Source organism: Atta cephalotes (assembly GCF_000143395.1).
Source record: "Atta cephalotes unplaced genomic scaffold scaffold00076, whole genome shotgun sequence".
In the NCBI taxonomy this organism is placed as follows: Eukaryota; Metazoa; Arthropoda; class Insecta; order Hymenoptera; family Formicidae; genus Atta; species Atta cephalotes.
In genome coordinates, this window is record NW_012130140.1 from 127,504 (window position 1) to 148,580 (window position 21,077).

The 21,077-nt window shown below is 33.0% G+C and overlaps 2 protein-coding genes across 2 annotated transcripts; both read left to right on the top strand.

Moving 5' to 3' along the window:
* The first annotated feature begins 8,105 nt into the window (after positions 1-8,105).
* Positions 8,106-10,011, top strand: LOC105624335 (major facilitator superfamily domain-containing protein 10). Its single transcript, XM_012205692.1, has 7 exons — positions 8,106-8,325; positions 8,412-8,674; positions 8,768-9,059; positions 9,185-9,405; positions 9,485-9,575; positions 9,697-9,834; positions 9,917-10,011. Exons 1-7 carry the CDS (start codon positions 8,106-8,108, stop codon positions 10,009-10,011), a joined length of 1,320 nt encoding a protein of 439 aa, XP_012061082.1.
* Positions 10,012-13,341: 3,330 nt separating this feature from the next.
* Positions 13,342-20,591, top strand: LOC105624336 (signal transducer and activator of transcription 5B). Its single transcript, XM_012205694.1, has 9 exons — positions 13,342-13,469; positions 14,590-14,746; positions 14,859-15,199; positions 15,289-15,432; positions 15,534-16,005; positions 16,124-16,799; positions 16,895-17,056; positions 17,132-17,369; positions 20,405-20,591. Exons 1-9 carry the CDS (start codon positions 13,342-13,344, stop codon positions 20,589-20,591), a joined length of 2,505 nt encoding a protein of 834 aa, XP_012061084.1.
* Positions 20,592-21,077: the final 486 nt, after the last annotated feature.

The window sequence follows — 21,077 nt, forward strand, 5'->3', positions numbered from 1 at the left end:
CGTACCTAACTAACTACTACTAACTACTAACTTAACTTACTTACTTACTTACTTACGTTCGTTCGTCGTTACTTACTTACTTACGTACGTACTACTACTCTCTCTCTCTCTCTCCTCTCTCCTCCTCCTCTCTCTCTCTCTCTCTCTCTCTCTCTCTCTCTCTCTCTCTCTCTCTCTCTCTTTCTAAGCCCGGTGGAGGTTGACCGCTCCAACGCGGTTTCCGTACATACCTCTTATACTCCACGTGTGCTATTCCACTATGTGTATCACTCTCTGCATTCGGAGGGTTGACGAAGCCCGTTCTTTCGTCCCTCTTACCGGAGGAACTGGTACCTCGTCCATCTAGAAAGAAGAAAGACCCGGGCTCGTTTATGATGTACATAAACCGTTGCTATACTATCTTTTTCCTCTCTCTCCCCTATTCGTACAGCACCCTTCGATATACAGGGAGATTCGTAACTAGCTTATAAAGTTCAAGGGCATGGTGCTCATTCGAATCTCTTTATGAAAAGATATCGACACGCTGACAGTTTTAGACCTGCCACCAATAGTGTACGAAAATTTGACGAAATTTACTTCGGCAGAATTTTATATCTATTTTTAATCGACGAGGAGGGGGAAGGGGATATTTAGGGGATATTTATGATTAAAAGGTCACGACGAATAATAAATTTGATATACATTTTTTCTTAAGAAATCTACAATTTTACCTTTTATCTACAATTTAGTTTCAATAAAACTGTACATCTTAAAAGGTAGCATTGTTATATTCATAAGTACTGCATCATCCTTGAACAGAATCCGGCGGATGTAGCCGAGTTAACGCATGCCGCTTTTCTACCTAATACTATTTCATATGTACTCCAGGGGGTTTCCAAAAGAAACTTTAAAGGATTTGTTCAAGATGCCGCCGTGACAATTTTGTCGAACTTTCCAAAACCTGTGTGGTATTTGAAAGAAATATTTAAGATGTCTTAAAACAATCCACACGAGAAAACATTTTACAAAGAAGATTTTAAGAATTAAACGCTTGGGCATATATTGTTATTTTATAATTTTTAACAATTAGTGCATTAACGATTAATTATTTCATTATTTTTATTTTAAACGATTAAATATATTATAGGATAATATTGCGTCAATAAGAATAAATATTTAAGTGAATTCAATTTCAAAATTACAATTTCAGCTTAAAAGTGAAAACGTCTTAAACGTGCAGATTTAGAAACTTAAATAATCCGACATCCGATGACTGTATGACTTAACCGTACCTGAAAATTTCAATGGTCGAATATCCGAGCAGAAACGACGGATCTGGGGTCTCAAGCTTAAAATACCTATCTTTTCTTCCCAAAAAACTGTTTCCTTTTTCCGTTCCGAAAGGTTCGTTTCGTCGATTGCGAATCACCCTATATACTACAGGCCTGCTGCAACGCGGCTTATGTAGGACTTTGTGCATCGCGCCTGTCGGCGGTACGGACGGTACGATGTAGTGTGGTGGCGAGCGACGTAGCTGCAGCTTGCCAGCCAGCCGGTACATAACACCGGTACCACCGAAATTTTCCTTTGTCCCTATTTTGTTTGTGTCCGTGGACTTTTCATCATCAGAGCAGCACTCACGATTCTGCCGAGAAAATTTCAGATTTCACCTCTATCGCTCTTTATATCTTCTGCCTGCTTGTCTGCTTCTCTTCCCCATCTGGAAATCTCACTTTGCTCGCATTTTCCACTCATGAGAATTTTGCCGACCCGAAGCCGTTGCTTCTCTTAAAATTTAAGGTGAATCAGAGACAATTTTTTTTTTTTTTTTTTTTTTACAAAAATGATATGATATTAGCAATTCTCGATTCTTCAATTTTCAAGAATGAAGAGAAATCTAGAGAATTTCGTGAATTCAATTTCAAGGATGCGAATGTATGACGAAATATTATTTCAAGCTGATATTGCGGTACCATTTGAAACGGATTTTCTCTCTTTTCTTATACATTAATCTTACAATTGAGAGGATTGAACGGAATAAAAGCCTAATTACAAAATCTTGATTTTATTAAAACAACTTGCTACTTTTTTATTATACACAAATGAATATATTCAATGAATTTATGTAATGTCTTTAACAAGTTATATGTTACAATATTTTTCTAATACAATCAATATTATATAAAAAAGTTAATCTCTGAAAGAAAGGCCTGTGTAAAATTGTACCTTTATTCTGTTCCTCCATTATTATCTCAATTAGAACATATTTCGAGAATATTAAATATCAATAATAAAAAGTAAAGCTTTCGCTCTCTTCGAAAAAAAACTGTTATAATATCAAAATGAAAAATTAAAATTTGAGTGGTATTATCTTTAATTTTTATACGATAATACTTACGATAATACTTACGTATCTTTCTATTTCCATTGAAGAGTTTTTTTATCTCCTAATCTAATCAAGAGACAGCTTTAATTATTCTTCAAATATTATATATAAAAAAACCATTATAATTTGCTTTAATGCTATTCAAAGAAATATGTATTAAGATCTATTATTAGTAAATTTTTTTCAGTATAGAAAGAATTTTTATATTCGACAAATGTACATAGTAAATCTCTTTATATTGAAATACATATGTAATTTACAAATTGACGCATATTTATATCAAATAAGTACATGTTTTTATATCAAATAAATATATGTTTAGTAAATATTTATTTAAAACTGTGTTCAAACAGATATTTATTAAAATTTAATATTTTTTCAGTGTCGATCCTTTAAAAATCATAATTTATTTGTTAAAAATTAAAAATTTATTTATAATTTATTTATGATTACTTCCTTAATGTAAATATAATCAATTAGCAATGCACCTCAATGTAGGAAAAATAGAGAAACTATAGGTACATCTTAGAGTTTGTAGAATAGAAATCTAAGAATAAAAGTGAAGGCAATGGTTCTTTTTTGTCGGTCCGTTTCTTCAATGGAGATGGAGAGACAATCGTAGAAAAATAGCCCTAAAATTTACATGCTCATTGAGAAATTCTTATTTCCTTTTTCGCAAAAGGATCACTATGGTCAGGCATGAATCTTCATCTTTTTGTACTATGTTGCGATGGTTATGTTATGTACAAAGATCGAAAATATTCGATCTTTTCTTTCCGTTGTTCAGTCATCCATTTTATCTATTCGTTTTATCTTCATTCTAAAAAGATATTTAATGTTGAAATGGCAAAATCTCGAATTTTCACAAGAACAAATTGTCAACAAGAAATCCACTTTTTATTTCATTACTTTTGCATACTAAATATCATTTTATTTCATATTATTTCATTAAAATATATATGTTGTTTTAATTTTTTTTTTTAAATTATGCAGATATATTTGAGTGGGCCTTGGAGAAGCACTTTAAATTTTCTGCACTATAATATAGAACTACTTTTGCTATAGTTTATGTGTATATTCGAATACCTAAATAGGTGTACCTAAATATTCGCACTTCGTGACTATTTTGACTAAACAGAAATAAGTAATTCATCATAATATTTATGTAGTTTCCTATGAAAATATAAAATTGTTGAATTTTGACATAGATATACATTTTCTAATAAAAAGCGTCAACATTATAACATTACAATTATCATTTTTTAATATTAAATTATAACTTTCTTTTTGTAGAAGAAGTAATAGATATTTATTCCTTTGAAATCTCAATGATTTTTTTCTTCTCTATAGTCTTGTTAGAATATTGGGAATCAATGGGAATATCTATATCCGGTCAAATTCCTGGTGGTAAAGTATTATTAATAGTAGGTCGGCATATTTTCGAAAGGTTTTCGAGTATTTTCTTTTAACGATGATTTTCGATTATATTAAAAAATGTAGAAAATATAATGATAACGATCAGAATTTGTCAAAGAATTGTGAGGATATTTTAATTATTTTTAAGCGGTCATACACTTTCGAAAATTAATATTGCGTATCGATTTCGGAGTTACTGAAACGCAATGGACAACATTGAGAAATATTGAGAGAAAATATTTGAAAATCTGAAGAAACATTATGCTGGTATTACACAACGTATTGGAGATAAAAAATTACGAATTGAAGAATCGACTAGAATTCGACCAATTAAATAATTTTAATTTTAATCCATTTGTTCTGATTAATTGAATTCTTATAACCTCAATTCGCAATTCCTTAATCTTTAATGCATAATGTGACACGTGCATTAAATGTATATCGCTGAGACTGATTCAGATTTGTTAAGATTGTCGCAAAGATAAGTATAAATGTAAAAAATATCGCAAGGCATTATATCCTGTATACAGTGAGTGCAAAAAGTATTCGTACAGAGAAAATATTTTTTAAAAAAACTTTATTTTTAAAAAATAAATATTCTCCAGCGAGAAATGAGTTATCGAATTGGTGTTGAATCAATATCGATACGATGATTTCAACACCAATTTGTCGTCGATTCGACATTTAATTTAATAGCGATCATTTCTTGCTGTGTAATTAACAATTTATTTATAAAGAATAAAATAGACTGTATGTTTCTTAAAACTATATATATCAAAAAAATGTGTATTAATTATAGAAAATGTATCATCTAAAAAATAAACGAAAATTAAAAATTGTATTGTTTGTACTTAAAAAGTATTCGTACAATCGAGAATTTTAGCTTCTAAAATCAAGAATATACACGAAGCTCGTTTATTAATGTAAGAACATAATATATTCATTATATAAAATTGCTAATTAATGTTTATTTTCTACAAATAACAATAAAACTTTTTTTATAAAAAAATTTTCTTGTACGAATACTTTTTGCTCTCATTGTAAACCCTTTGAAAAATAGAGTTTGATCGATTTCGGAATAACTGAAATACATATAACGACAATATCGAGAGATACGAGGGAAAATATGGAAAACATTTGGGGAGTTCAAAGTTTGGTCAATGTCAACATCTGCCGAACGTTGCTGGCGCGTGCCTGTTTTGTTTGCACATTCGATTACCGTAATCATGTGTGTGACGTTGAAATATTTTAAACTCAAGTGAAATTAAATGAATCTCGAATACAGTCTAAGTATTCATGACATTCCATACGAAATTCTCATTAAACGCGAAAGTTGAATTATGCAATGTAAAAATAACATGAAATTATTATACATCATCGTTATATAGATCGTATTTAAATTGAAGAAATTTTAATTGAAGAAAAAAAAGAAAGGAGGAAAGGAAAAAGGAGCGTAAACTTCTTGTAAAAAGAGAGTAAAAGATATAAAACAAATTTTCTTTGTAAAAAAATATTCGATGTAATTCACTCTGTATATAAAATATATAATATCTAATGAATATTATAACGGATTGTTAATAGATGATGACCTTCAATTATATCTCATTCGAATAATCGCGTTGGAAAATATCGCGGCGCGGCGTGGCGCGGCGTGGCGCGGCGCGGCGTCACAATTATCTCGCAAAGCCTGCAATTTCGCGACCTTATCGCTTTATAAGTGCACTCGGAAATCTCGAGGGGTGCGTAAGAGAGCCTTGTAGACAGCCCGACCCGATACCACCGGTAACGTCAGTAGACCGTATGGACATGGAGCTTTAGCGCGGTAGGCAAGAGCCCAGATGGCAAGCGCCCGGTGTACCCTTGCTGAAATTTTTGACAGCGAGTACCAAGACCACGTCGCCTCGTGCCACCTGCTGCAACACGTAAATCAGCCCCGCTCGTTAAACGTCACGATTTTCGACGAATACGAACAGGATTGGCAATTCCAATGACAAATCCTGTTGCTTCAATTTTACTTCTACCGCGCTTGGTCTCGAAATTCTCGAATTCTACTTTGTACCGCTTTGTCTCTTTGCTCATTTTATAGACTGCCCAGCAAACGAGAGAATGGATTAAAATGGATTGAAATTTTTTTCTATCCGAATGTGTATTTTAAATAGCGAATACTTTTTTTTGGATTTAATTGATCAAATATGACCGTTTTAATCAAATATGACCTTCTTCGCTTATTATTATTGTTGCAAGAAAAATATTTATTTAAGTTTTAAAATTATTCGTAGAAATTCTAAAATTATATTTAAATAATTATAATATAGTCTTGAAATTACATTTAGAAACCAACAACATTTCAAACCAACAATTGAGATCGAGTGGACCTGTTCAGTAAATGAGAATGGATTGAAGTTTTTTTCTTTCCAAATTTCCTTTGCGTATTTTAAATAGCAAATATTTTTTTTTGGATTCAATTGGATTCCATTAGATTCAATTGGATACAATTGGATTGAAAAATTGCATTTCCTATTCAAAAATTTGAATTAAACAGAATTATTCACAATGCACACAGAAAAAGCTAATATTATTTTTAGATTGATAGGAGATAAAATAGAGATATGCTCCTGCAATTCCTATAAATGAATAAAAATGCATTTAGGATTGAAAAGCATTCATTTTAACATTCGTGAATTAATATTTCTGAAAATCTGAATTCATTTCAATTCATTTCAATCCAATTTCGTTTACTGAGATGTAAACAATATTGACACTGACATCGACCTGACATATACCTATCATCCTAATACAATAATAAATACAATATTGTATATACAATGTAAGACAGGATTATAGATCAGAGATTATCATATTCCCTCAAGATTTATTCGTCTTCTCGAAGGCATTATTTTGTGCTATGGAATTTTCTTTTCTAAACAACATAATGCATTCTGTATATACTCGCGTCCAATCGATCGCATGCGGATCGTTTCTCACGCTTTGATTTTTTTCCCTTCCGTCGTGTCGCGTAACTCGTATTTCCACGTGCACATGCATAAGGGGGAAAGAGGGATGGAGAGAGAATGTGAATCTCGCCGGCAAAAGGAGTCGTGTATTACGGCTAAAAAGAGGGAGAAAGAGAAAGACAGAGAGAGAAAACAGCATCAGGAGTATTGAGTTGCAACGGGAGAGAGCGATCATTTAGAAGCGATCACTCGCGCGCGGCCATGCGATGTTACAGTTCGGTACGGGTTTGAAAAGATCTTTGTTCGAGCGTCAGAGCGCGAGGAAGTGGGTCTGTGCACGCGCGCGCGCGTTCACACGCGTGCGTGCCTGCACGCGTGTACGGCTACGTGCGTGAGAGCGCGAGCGCGCGCTGCCGGAAGTCAGAACGTGCATTATAATGCCTTTGGGTGCGCCTCGCCCGCTCGCTCGCTCCGCTCACCAGCTATTTCTCGCTTCACTGGCAAATAAAAAACAATATAAACGATCCCTTGAATTCGCAATTGTGCCGTTACAAAAATTGACAAAAATCGCCCGTCGCTTTTTCATCTCAAATTCAAACATGCCTGTTTTCGGCAGGCCGTGGTTTCCCCTTTTCCACTATGTTTTCCGTGAATCAATTAAAATTCGAGAAATATATGCAGTTCACATAATTCAACACGAAACGAATGTAATTTTTGCAAATATCTCTACTTTACCGACGAGAGATGTGATCTTTACTTTATCAACGGGAGAGAATAGGATAAGAATGTGAGCTTTACCGAATTACAGTTCTTGAAAGCTATAAATTAGAAATATAGCGACACCAACCGGATGTAGATATAGGTATGTAAAGATTGATAATTTTATTGATCATCCATCGATATTAAGCGTTTTTGTGCTTTATTCATAGCATATTTGAATAATTTGGTAGAATGTTGTACGAAGTTTACTACTGACCGCGAAGCATGTAGAATACAACGGGATTGGAACCTTTCACTTTTGAGTGACACGAGGTTCTTTGACAATCTCGATGACGCTCTTCACTCTTCCTGATTGTGCCTTATAATTTCGGGACGGAGCTGAGGAATGTATTTTGAATAAATGACAATGTTTTCATTATGCAATTCGAAAATAAGCAATCAAATTCACGAGGATACTTGTTATGTTGGCAATTAAAGCAAATAATTTACTTCCTCTGAAACTGGGAGATCCTCAACTTGCATAACAGTCTGTGATCGTCAACTGAGTGAGATGAACATTCCGTAAAGATAGAGGAAATAAAATTTACCAAAATTTATATACAAGGTTAAAGATAGTGTAATACTATATTTTGAAAAAAAAAGAAGAAAACATGAATGAAACCAAGGATAATACGGTACGAGTGGTCTTTATATCCTTATTGCTGGATCTTCTAGCATTTACAATGATACTGCCACTACTGCCAGCTCTATTGGACCATTATAAGGAGATAGAAAAAGAACATGGATTGTACTCCATTATTATGAATCGTATGAAGAGCATACAAATATTCTTTGACGCACCAGATAAAGTCAGCACAGTTCTTTTTGGAGGTTGATATTTATGCTTTCATTTAAAAAAGAAAAAAATTTTATGTTATATATTTTTAAAAGTAAACTTGTCTCGTTTTGCTTCATAGGTTTTCTAGGATCTATGTACTCCTTCTTACAATTTTTGGGTTCACCAATCATAGGAGCATTATCAGATATTTATGGACGAAAATCTTTGATGTTACTTTGTTTGATTGGCATCTCATTCTCTTATCTTTTATGGGCTCTGTCTGCAAATTTTGGTATATTTGTATTGGCCAGATTTGTAGGTGGCATTAGTAAAGGAAACATCAGTCTGGCAATGGCTATTATTAGTGATGTTACATCTCCGAAAATGAGAGGAAAAGCGATGGTAAAGAAAGATAAGCAAGCATCGAGTGCATAAACAGCATCTATTTAAAATAAATATCATTCAATTCTGAATTACGTTCTCTCATTTTTGTAGGCACTTGTAGGAATAGCCTTTTCCATCGGTTTTGTTGTGGGACCAATGATAGGGGCATTTTTTGCATGGATTTCCAGTAATAATAGAGAAGGCACATGGTACGTGATACCAGCACTATTTGCGCTCTTCCTTGCCTTAAGCGACTTATTTTTTGTTACTTACTACCTAAAGGAAAGTTTGTCGTTAAAACATAGAGCTACCACTTTGGCAAAAGGATTATCTGGGGCAATTTCTTACATTAATCCTGTTGATCTCTTTCAATTTAATGGAGTCTTGAACTTGAGTCGGCAAGGTATTCTAGAAAAAATATATATATATCAAATATATCAAAAGCGTTTTCTCTTGAAATATATTTTATAATTATATTTTATTAATTATATTTTATAATGTTATCAATAATTATAACTTGATTTTTAGATCAACAAGATTTGAAGATATTGGGCCGAGCATATTTTATATATCTTCTTATATACAGTGGTTTGGAGTTTACTCTGACATTCTTGACTCATCATACATTCGGATTTACGAGTATGCAACAAGGCTGGATGTTTCTTGGGATTGGACTGATTATGGCAGTTTTACAGGGTGGATGGGTACGACATATACCTCCGAATAAAACTAAAACCATCAGCGAACTGGTAATGCTAATTCATTTCGATCTTCTACACATCTCTCAGTTGTTTATTTAATGTTTTTATTTAATGATATTTTTTTTAGGGTTTATGGTTAATAATTCCTGCATTTATATGTATCGGTGTTGCTTCCAATGTACAGATGTTGTGTATCGGGATTTTTCTTTTCGCAGTTTGTGAGCATTATATTTATTTCTTATTGTCGATTTAAATTAGTACATTCGAATTTATCATTCAAATATGCAGTATGTGCAGTAATACGTTGCAGTAACAGTTGCTTCATATTATCTATTGCAGCCACTGCGATGGTTGTGACGTGTGTGATGACTTTGGTGACGCGTATTGGACCCGAACATCAGAAGGGTGTGATCACTGGTATATTTCGATCCCTGGGTGCACTGGCTCGTGCTTGCGGACCTATCATCGCCTCTTCAGGTGAATTCAAATGAATTGAACTTGCAAAAGTGCTTTTGTTTTATTAATTTTATTTTCTTGAGCGCACATATTTCTATTTCAGCATTTTGGTGCATTGGAAGTGCCACAACGTATTTAACTGGGGCTCTATTCCTCACGCTACCACCCTTGATTTTGCATAGCATGCGTACTTTATAATATTTGACATACTCAAATGTTATGCCATCCGCTGCCTTTTTTAATCTTAAAGGATATAAATTTTATATATAAATAATATTTTTATATCTTTTTATACATTCTAGCTTTTATTAATTTTATATTAATTTAAAAAAAAATTAATATATTATATGTTTGATATTTTAAGTGAAATATAAATAGTGATATGAAGAAAGTAATAATTTCCATCAAATGTATTAATAGATTCTTATAAGATAGTATCTAGACATCACATTTATTATTTATATCTAGCTTATTATATTAAAAGGCCTATAGATTAAATATATGTACTTATACATATATACAAAATTATTTGTTGAATATATATATATATATATAAAATATTGTATATATAATGTTATACATATATATAATTTTTGTGATACAAGTAACAAACATTGTTACAGAAAGATATATATAAATTTACATTTGAGCGTTATATATACGTACATAATCTTATCTACAATTATAAAAGTTTAAAATCGTTAATATTTCAATAAATTAAACTTTTTACATAATACAAATATTATTATTATTATTAAAAGTTACTTCCTCTTGTATCCTATAATGTAATTCTCAAATTCTCATTTGCATTCTTTTTACACTTTCTATACTTTCTTCGAAATCTAAAGGCCAAACCGGGGACGGATTTGCATAAACATACCGCGTGAATAAATCATGATTTATCAATATAAAACGGTGATCTCTTTCTAATTTGTTCATCTATACAATTTGCAGCGCATTCGCTAGTTATCTTGTTTATTTCAGTGATGAAATAATGATTGAGCGTGCGGAAAACGGTAATCGAGAAAGAAAAACAGTCACTCATCGTAGTCGTCATCGGTGTTGGTCAGTGTGGATGTGGTTTATCGATAAATCACGAGAACACAGCCGACGGCGACGGCGACGTCACGGCGCGGACGCGCGATCGCTTGTATGGTGCGCATGTTCGGCGACGGTCACGTGACCAATCCCACTCCCACGATCGCCCCCACCGTTATTCGACGGCGCCGTTTACGGTAGGAAATTCCAAGAATTTCCACCCGTATCGGTTCATTCCGTCGTCAACCGCGTCGACCGACGGTGCCCGACGGCCTGTGATGTACGCGGCCGAGAGGACGGCCGAGGGAGCGGATTGGAGCGGAAGCGGCGGTAGGAGGATTTCTTCGGGGTGTAACTTTCGGGAGAAGGGACAGGCAAGCAGGTCCCGAACGAGCGTTATTGATGGCAACGTGGGTGTGAGTCTGATTGCACGCAATAATTACTTCTTTCCGCGATTATTGCGCGGCCAGTGCGGATTATAGTTGTCGCATCGCGCGTCTGCGATACGTTCAAGGTCGCCGGCGCGAAACAACAACGAAGAAAGCCGAGCTGCGATAGCAGCGGTGGCGGCGGTGGCGGCGGCGGCGACGACGACGACGACGACGACGACGACGACGACGACGACGACGACGACGACGACGACGGCGGCGGCGACGGCGACGATTACGCCGTGTCTATTGCGTCGTATAAACGTCTTCGCCGAAAAACATCTGTTTTCAAAAACGAGGGAGTAGCAGAACCGACCAGTACCAAGTGAGTTTCATCGAATTTCGGAGCGGTCTTCGTTCGCTCTTTGCCCGCTATTCGCTCTGCTCCTTCCCCCCTTCCTTTTTCTATCCCTCTTTCTCCTACCCTCCTTCTGCGTTCTTATCTATTTGCGCGTTACATCGCGCGATACGCTTTTTTTCTCCTTTTCCTCGACGATAAAGCTTTTTTTCGCGAGATGTTTTTCAAGGACTTTATCGCCAACTTTTTTTTTTTACTTTGGAGCAAACTTTCGTTTCCGTACGAATCTCGCGCGCGCGCGGCGTTCTTTATTCTTTCGAAGTTCCAACGTGCGACGTCTTCTCCTCAGCGAACGAGCTCGCTCGATCGCGACAAATTGTCACAGACGATAAAAATAAATCGGCGAAATCACTCCCTTTTTTTTCCTCTTTTTTTAAATTAGATGTATAATTATCACGATGCCGCGGAGGACAAAGACGTTTTTCGAGATACCTTGAAGTCGATTGTTATACAGGGTGATTACAGGGATTTTCAGTATCTTCTGATCGAACTTTAGCAATGATCATAGTCCTCGATGATCTGAATAATAACGGATTATATAATGTACCACGTATTTATTCGAATACCGGGATTCTGAAACTTTCCGTGCGACTGCAATGCGAAGGGAACATTTGCGAGATCTATTTATAATGATATTCTTTTATCGGTACAACTCGTTGAGATTTAGCGACGAGATGCTATCGATCGTTTTTGAAACTTTCTATTTTGTACATTAAGCCCAAGTTCCATCATGTAAAATTACCTTCGAGATTAATTTCAATCTCTAATTTACTCTTTATCTGCTTTTTCTAATTTTAAGAATTAGGAAATGATAAACAGTAAGTTAAACCGAGATTAACTTTAATCTCGATTTAACTTACTCTTTATTCTTTTCTCATTCTTATGTCTGTTTCTATCAATATAGTTTAATTTTAGTGTCTTAGTTTAGTCTTGGTTAATTAACCCTTCATCTTTTATTTTATTTTAAGAATTAAAAAAAGATAAAGAGTAAATTGAACCGAGATTAAAAGTCCTAAAGTTAATCTACATTGATAGAAATGGTCATCAAAGAATGATTTCGATCAAATTCCAATTAACTTAATCAGCAATCAACAAATACATAAAAAATTTCAGATCTGCGAAATATATAAAATAATTTTGCAGAATTATCTATCTATGTAAAAATTTTCTATGTAAAAAAATTATCTATGTAAAAATTTTTAGCTTAAAATTTTGTCGTCTATAATGTAAATAATCTTTTTTGTCTGAACAAAGAATTAATCAATGATATAGAAACGGCAGAATTGCCTACTGCAAAATTTCTGTTTTATCGTTTAAATAATAAGTGTCTAGTTGTTTTATTGCCCTCAGTTTAAATAGTCTTTTCTTTTTATAAATAAAAACTTAGCGATTTCATATTAATAAAATACTATTAATTGATTGGTTTAATTTGTCAAATAATATCCGTAATAATTTATCAATATGAAATAAAATAAAAAATTTTTTGTCTGGCACATAAGAAGAAAGATTAGATTAATCACGATGAATCGTGCAATTGGAATTTCTATTGTAAGTGATTCTGTCGAGTTGAATTAAAATCGCCGGTTAAATTGATTTAAATTTTTGGTCAAAGTCACCCTTAAGTATCGACCATTGAGATGGAATATCTGAATATATAATGTAACAGACATTTTCTTTAAATTAGAAAAATTACAATCTCGCAAAATGGCGCTGTGGTTGAAAGCACAGCAGCTGTCGCAAGATTCTTTGCAAAAGGTGCGCAACATTTATGGAGAACACTTCCCGATTGAAGTGAGACATTTCTTGTCATCATGGATCGAAGAGAAAATGTGGTAAGCATAATGTATAAAGCACAGTCATTTTTTGAATTTCTTATTTATACATACGTTTATATAATGTATAAATAAGACATTCTCATTGAAAAACTGCTGTAAAAACTGCCTTAAATTTATTATATATTTATTAGTATATCTCAAACTCTTTGATACATTCTCTTTTTTCTATCTCTAGAAAATATTTTAAATCTATTCTTGAATAAATTAAACAATATTATCAGGGTTGCTACAAGTCTAGAAAATCGTGAAAACTCAGGAAAAGTCAAGGAATTTATCATCAAAGAAAAGTCGCAAATAAGTGAGTGTCACACTTGCATGGATTCTTTGGTTTGTAAGAACTGATTCAGAGAGAGTTTAAATTTTAATAACTTTTTCTTCTTTTTTTAAATTTTTTAAAATAATATTTGTAATATGTACCTTTAGCTGTTCCAAATATATCGGCAAAAATCAATATTTTTTGCAAAACTTATAAGTACGCAAAATTTTTTAATTCCTAATTTCTCGAAAATCATTATGTATTTAATGGTAAGGATAATATTTTCATTAAAAAAAAAATCAAAAGTTTTCACTAAAATCAGTGATCCTCACTTTTCATGATTTTTCTTTGTTAAAATATTAAATATATTATATATATTTAATAATATTATTATATAAATATAATAATATTATTATCACCTTTTAATATCGTAAAATTTTAATTTTTGTAATACTTTTTTTAGTTTTTTAAAAATATTTTGTTATTCTAAACTCTATCTTATATTCTATTTAACTATTTAAATTATTAAACAAAATTTATATATAAAATTATTTAAAAAAGCACTGATGATTTTTTTAATTTTTTAAATTTTGTAGTAAATAATTTGCAAAAGTTATTAACATAAATTATAATTAAAAGAATTTATTTTATTTTTTGTTTATTTTTTCAATTTTCTTTTTAATAAATAAAAAGTTTTAATTTTTTTATTTCTTATGTTTTATTCAGTTTTTCTTTCAGTCAAGAAATTCTTCAAAAAGTGATCAGAAAAACCGAGAAAGGTCAGGGAATATTTTTTTTGCTTCTGTAGCAACCCTGATTATGTAATCTAAGAATATTGTTATTTCATTGTTAATGTTGTAGGAATAACATAGAACCGGAAAACCCACAATTTGAGCACTATGTAAACAGCTTTGTTGGATCACTGATACTCGAGTTAGAATCAAAAGCAAACACTCTTACTACCGAAGACATGTTTGTAACAAAGATGAAATTGATAGAGGCTGCTAGCATGTTCCGAGTGAGTTATATTTATCTCTTGTGTTTTGCGTTTATATTTCATTCATACTTAATTTATTTACTTTAATTGAATTATAAAAATGTTACATATCTCTATTGTTCTTTTATTATAGCAAAGATACAGTGAAAATCCAATGTCATTGTATAAAATAATTAGACATTGCTTGGGCACGGAAATGAAATTGGTAGCAGAAGCCGAACATTTAGGAGGTTTAATAAGCAGTGACAGGGTCAGTTTGATGATAGGCGATACGGTAACGGAAATAGCTCATCAGGTCGATACATTACGGCGAAAGACATATGAGACCGGGGAGGATTTACGAAAGATAGAACAGGAGCAGGAGTCTTTCGCTCTTAGTTATCACGAGTGTACGAAACTGAATGCCCATTTGCAACATATCGCTATGCAAGTGCAGAATCAGCAAAATATGGAGTTAGAAAAAAAGATTAGGAGGTAAAACGGTTGTTTATAATTTACATTTAAAATGTACAATATATTACAATTTCTGTTTATTTATGATATATGATCAATGTTTGATTTAGACAAAAAGAGCAGCAGGATTTGCAATTGAGTCAAAAAGTAAATGGTGTGGTTCGTCTACGTTTAATGCTTATGGAAAAATTGGATGATATTATCAAAAAATTAAATATTTTACAATCAAGAATTCTTGACGATGAACTCATAAGGTAAAAAATGTCGATAAATATTTAAAATTAAAAATATTTAAAATTAATAAGATACAGACTTTTTTCTTTTATTGAATCATTAACGAGCTTGTTTTGTTTAGGTGGAAGAGAGATCAGCAATTGGCAGGTAATGGTGCAAATTTCGCGTCCAATAATTTAGATTCCATTCAGGAATGGTGCGAGAGTCTCGCCGAGCTAATCTGGCAGACTCGACAACAGATTAAAGAAGCGGAACGTTTAAAACAAAAGTTTCAGTGTGAACCACCGGGCATTCGAGATACTCTTCCGAGTTTAAACACACAGATTACACAATTTCTCAGTTCACTTGTTACAAGTACTTTTATTATTGAGAAACAACCACCACAAGTCATGAAGACCAATACTCGTTTTACGAGCACGGTACGTCTTCTTGTTGGGGGCAAATTGAACGTTCACATGACACCGCCACAAGTTAAAGTGAGCATAATTAGCGAAACGCAGGCAAATGCTTTGCTGAAGAGCGAGAAAATGGCAAAATGTGGCGAGGTCAGTGGCGAGATTCTGAATAATACAGGCACAATGGAATATCATCAGGTGCGCGAGATTTTTTTATACTTAATGTAATAAGAAGGTAGACAAGACATTTTGCAAAGCATCGCTCTTAATATCAATTCAAAACTGCAAAATATACTTATATAATATCATTTTGCAGGCAACAAGGCAACTCTCGGTGAGTTTCCGCAATATGCAGCTGAAGAAGATTAAGCGCACGGAGAAAAAGGGTACAGAATCTGTGATGGATGAGAAATTTTCATTACTGTTTCAATCGCAATTTTGCGTTGGCGGAGGCGAATTAGTATTTCAAGTTTGGACTTTAAGTTTGCCGGTAGTCGTGATAGTACATGGTAACCAGGAACCACATGCATGGGCTACGGTCACTTGGGACAACGCTTTTGCTGAACCAGGTAGACAACCGTTCCAAGTCCCGGAAAAAGTGCCATGGGGACAGGTGGCTGAGGCATTGAACATGAAGTTCCGTTCAGCGACTGGTCATCCTTTGACCGATGACAATCTCCGATTTCTTGCGGAAAAAGCTTTTCGAAGTAACGGCAATTCAGTCGGTCAGGATTATTCGAACATGTTGTTGAGCTGGGCACAGTTTTGTAAAGAACCACTACCCGAAAGAAACTTCACTTTTTGGGAATGGTTTTATGCTGTCATGAAATTGACAAGAGAACATTTGAGAGGTCCATGGATCGACCGATACATCCTTGGATTCATCCGGAAAAAACAAGCAGAAGAAATGTTAGCAAATTGTGCGGTTGGCACTTTCTTGATGCGTTATTCTGATTCAGAACTCGGCGGTATCACTATCGCTTGGGTTGGAGGTAAAGTATTAAAACATAAATACTATTTAATAGTGAGATAAATTTTATGTAATAATAAGATACATGCTAACTAGTATCTTTCTTAATGTTATCAGATCAAGCAACAGATCATATTTTCATGCTGCAACCATTTACTAGTAAAGACTTTGCTATTCGAAGCTTGGCTGATCGCCTTGCCGATATGCAACATTTGCAGTATCTCTATCCAGATATTAGCAAAGATACTGCCTTCGGCAAATATTACACTCCATTCACTGGTAAATGTAATTGGAATGCAATGACTGATTTTGTGATTAATTAATTAATAGTAATTAATTAATTAATTTCTGTAGATAACCAAACTCAAACGTCAAATGGATACGTCAAGCCATATTTAGTAACACACGTGCCAGGTTGGGGTGCTCTGCCCAGCATCGGTGGTCAAACGCCATCGCATTCGTCTGTAACAGGTATAAGCAACAACGGTCAAAGTGGCCCAGGCGGAAGTTACCCTGCTACACCACAAACTGTATTTCCGCCACATAGTCCACCAGATCCATCTACGCGGGACACGCCATCCGTAGCATCAAGGTCAGTCTCTTGGATGTAATATCGAATCATGTGATCTTTATCTGGTATTTCTATTAAATCAATTATGAAATATCGAAATATGCCTATACATTCGGTACTTTGTTAGTCTTGAAAAAGTAAAACGAATCTCAGATACATGATGTCCAGTGAATTAAATAAAAGACATTTTTTTTTCAAGTAATAGTGCAATTTTCGAAAAAGATGATTCTTCTTCGTACTTCAAAATTGTTTCACACACATGTATTTCTTTTTGTTTTTTCATTACTTTCTTTACGAGATATCACCTTCTCATCGGTTGTGGCATAATTTACCGGACATCTGTACATTGAACATATCGCGCTCATTTTAGGAATGATAACCTTAAGATGAAAATTCTAAATTTTTCAATTATTATTACAAACATGTAATATAATTAATTATATTATGAGTAATAATTTTAAAATTAAAATTCTAAATTTTTCGGTTAATATCATAAGCTTGTAATATAATTATGCTACCGTATTAACAGATGTTGAATCTGTTTTTGTTGATGGCACAGAAGATTTTATTTCTCATCATTTAATATTTTTTATATTGTAAATTAAAATGAAATCTTATAATACAATACCAAAGTACCATATTACATCCCTCCGGCTTAAAGAAATGAAAATCGAAGACAATAATTTATGTGAGCTTCTTGCAAATGAGAACAAGTATTACACATTCCTTGCACTTAACTCACATTTTCATCTTCTAGATTTTCTATTTTTTGCAAAGACGGTCAGTATTTTTTTTTTTTATAAGCGTTTTTTGACACAAGGAGTTTTATAGAAGAAAGCTGTAATAATAACTGCGCGATTGTACTTTTTGTAAACGTTTTTACGAAATATTGTCCGTTTAATATTGTAAAATTAAGGTAAACAAGCGAAAGGGGGGAAAATGATACATACGATATGCATTATTCAACGAATTTTGTAATGACTGATAGTATGTCTTGAGTGATATTGGGTTATTCGGATATATTGTGTCTGAACAAGGCAACTGTGACGAGAATGCAGATAAATAATCATTATTTGCTAAAACGTTCAAAATATATGTGCAAATGTATGACGCCATAAAATAACAATCATGTTAAATTATCATTTAATAATATTCTTTTCTCTTTTTTTAAAATAATTTTTTGCTTATTTTGACATTTTCTCATGTATATTTATTATGTGTACCCCAATATTTTTGTCCAATAATAAGACTTTATTCATACTATAAGTATGATAACGTCCCAGTTGCGTTTCCCAATTGTTTGCTGAAATGTTCTTCAATAAAACACACGCGCATGCGCGCGTGCGTGCAAACAAGTAGGATTGTTCCTATTAGTCAAATATTTAAATCTTGACTTACAATTACGTAATTGAAATATATTCTAATAATAAAAAGAATATATTTTATTACAAATATACATTTCAGTCTTATCGTAATATAATATTCTGTTAAAATATTCAGATATAGCCGGTATTTTAAGCACTGTATGTCTATTTCTGTTACAGTTTGTTACGATAAATGCGTTTCCAATTTTAATACAGGCTTTCTTCAAAACAGATTTTGAAAATATATGTAATAATAAAAATAATTAAAATAATTAAAAAAATTTTCATTTATAATCAAATATACATGTATAAATATACATATATGCAAATGTATATATATATATATGTATATATCTTTAATATAAAAACATATACGTAAGGATATATATGTTTATATACATATATGTGTATACGTCCATGTATAGATTAAATACATTCAAGAATTAGAAACATCAAAATAATGTCATTTTGAGGATGAAATAAAGACAACTGGATCATTATTTATAGCGTGAACAAAGTCTGATTAATCAGCTATCTATAAATTTAGTATTAAAGGGCATTGCTATTGTGCATTAACTTATCAATAATGTTAGTAATTTGTGAGAAGATTCTAAGTTACTATAATATTATAAAGTGTTTTTGTACGCACAATTGCATTTCAATTTTATATATCATTAAATTTATATGTTTAGTTTATGCATTAAGTTATATAATTGGTAAAAATGCGATCTCTGTTTTCTACTTTAATTTTTTAATATTGTTTATTTTTAAACACATACGTACACAACACACATTGTGTAATTACACGCAAATTTTTATAACCAAAAACATTTAAAAGTTATTAATAAATTTAACGAACGTAAACGGATACTTTATTTCAGTAGATTTAATTCGTTGAAATGATTCTGTTTCGACTATTTGTACAATCATGTTGCGGACCATTGAGAAATATTGATTAGAAATTAGGATGATATTAATCGTTTTGACTGTTAAATATTTTTTCAAATGCAATGATTCATTTTTCTAATGCAACGGCTTATCCATGGCTTTAATATAGCTTTTATATACTTATACAAATTTTGCATACTGTAGCTTATAATATTGCGTACATAGCGTAAACATTCGCATATTAAAAAGACATCACGTTTAGAAAAATAGGTGCGCAGATGTGCTACTTATATAAGATAGTTGTGTCTGTAAAAATAAAAAAAGGCAAAGGCCTGGAGCAAGCCGGTACAACCACAACAGAATGTTCGATACTGTTCTGCAAAATGCAGCTCCAATCACTCGCAGCTGGCAATTGAGTAACGTTATTGCTTGCGAATTCATTAGAATGATATTGCCGTTTCGTTTCTCTCATACGCCACATAAGTTGAGAAATAAACAACGGAAAAAGATCATTTACAATTTTTCATTTTACTTTTCTCGGAGATGATAAGTGACCGATGTGCAAACTTAATTCTGGGTGGGGCTCTTGTGGTTGTTATTCGTACTCCTCGCCGTGTTGTACCGGCTATCCCGGCTTTAATCGGTCACCTTCGAAAAAGTAGCAAAAAAAATGATATGTTCTCAGATTGAAAAAAAAAGATGAAAGGAAAGATATGGAGGAAAGAGAGGGACAGATTTAAACCTACGATAATTTTGATTATCGAGGATTGCCAGTGATTGGGGTTGTGTTTTGATCTGTGGTAGCTACGCTCCGGGTCTCAGCCAGTCAGGCGTTGGGCAGCCAGGTTCGGACATGGACTACATGGAAAATATGGAGATGATTGCTAACAACGAATTGCCGTCGATTGACGAAAATCTCAACTTGGATCACTTGAGCACCTTCAACTTCGACTTCATACAGGCATACAATCAATCCACCAAGTTGCAATAGGAGGTATGCTTATGAAATACCCCATCATCCCTGAGACGGCATATCCATGATGACCGCCGTTGCATGTCTAATCTCGATCTTTCTTCGATCTCTATTTATCAGTCACGCCGAAACGCACCAGTGGCAACGAAATGTATCGCGAATTGTTAACAGGGGAGGGATATTAATGTATCGTAGAATGATATAATTATGTTTCTTTTTCTCTCTCCTCTTTTTTTATAATAATCATTCATAGCCAGTGTTTTTGTAGTTACAAAATTGGCATTCTTATCTTAGATTATAGAAAGAGTTGTTATCACTTTTATCTAATATGATATATAGTATGTAATATATCTCTGTTGATCTTGTTCTCTTATATTCAAATTGCACTGACTGAGCAATATGTCTGAGAGTTTTTGCATAAATTATATTGATACTAATTATTAAATAGATAGTATGAAATATTTGTATCTAGTAGATCCGAATATTTGTATCTATTTAATGAAT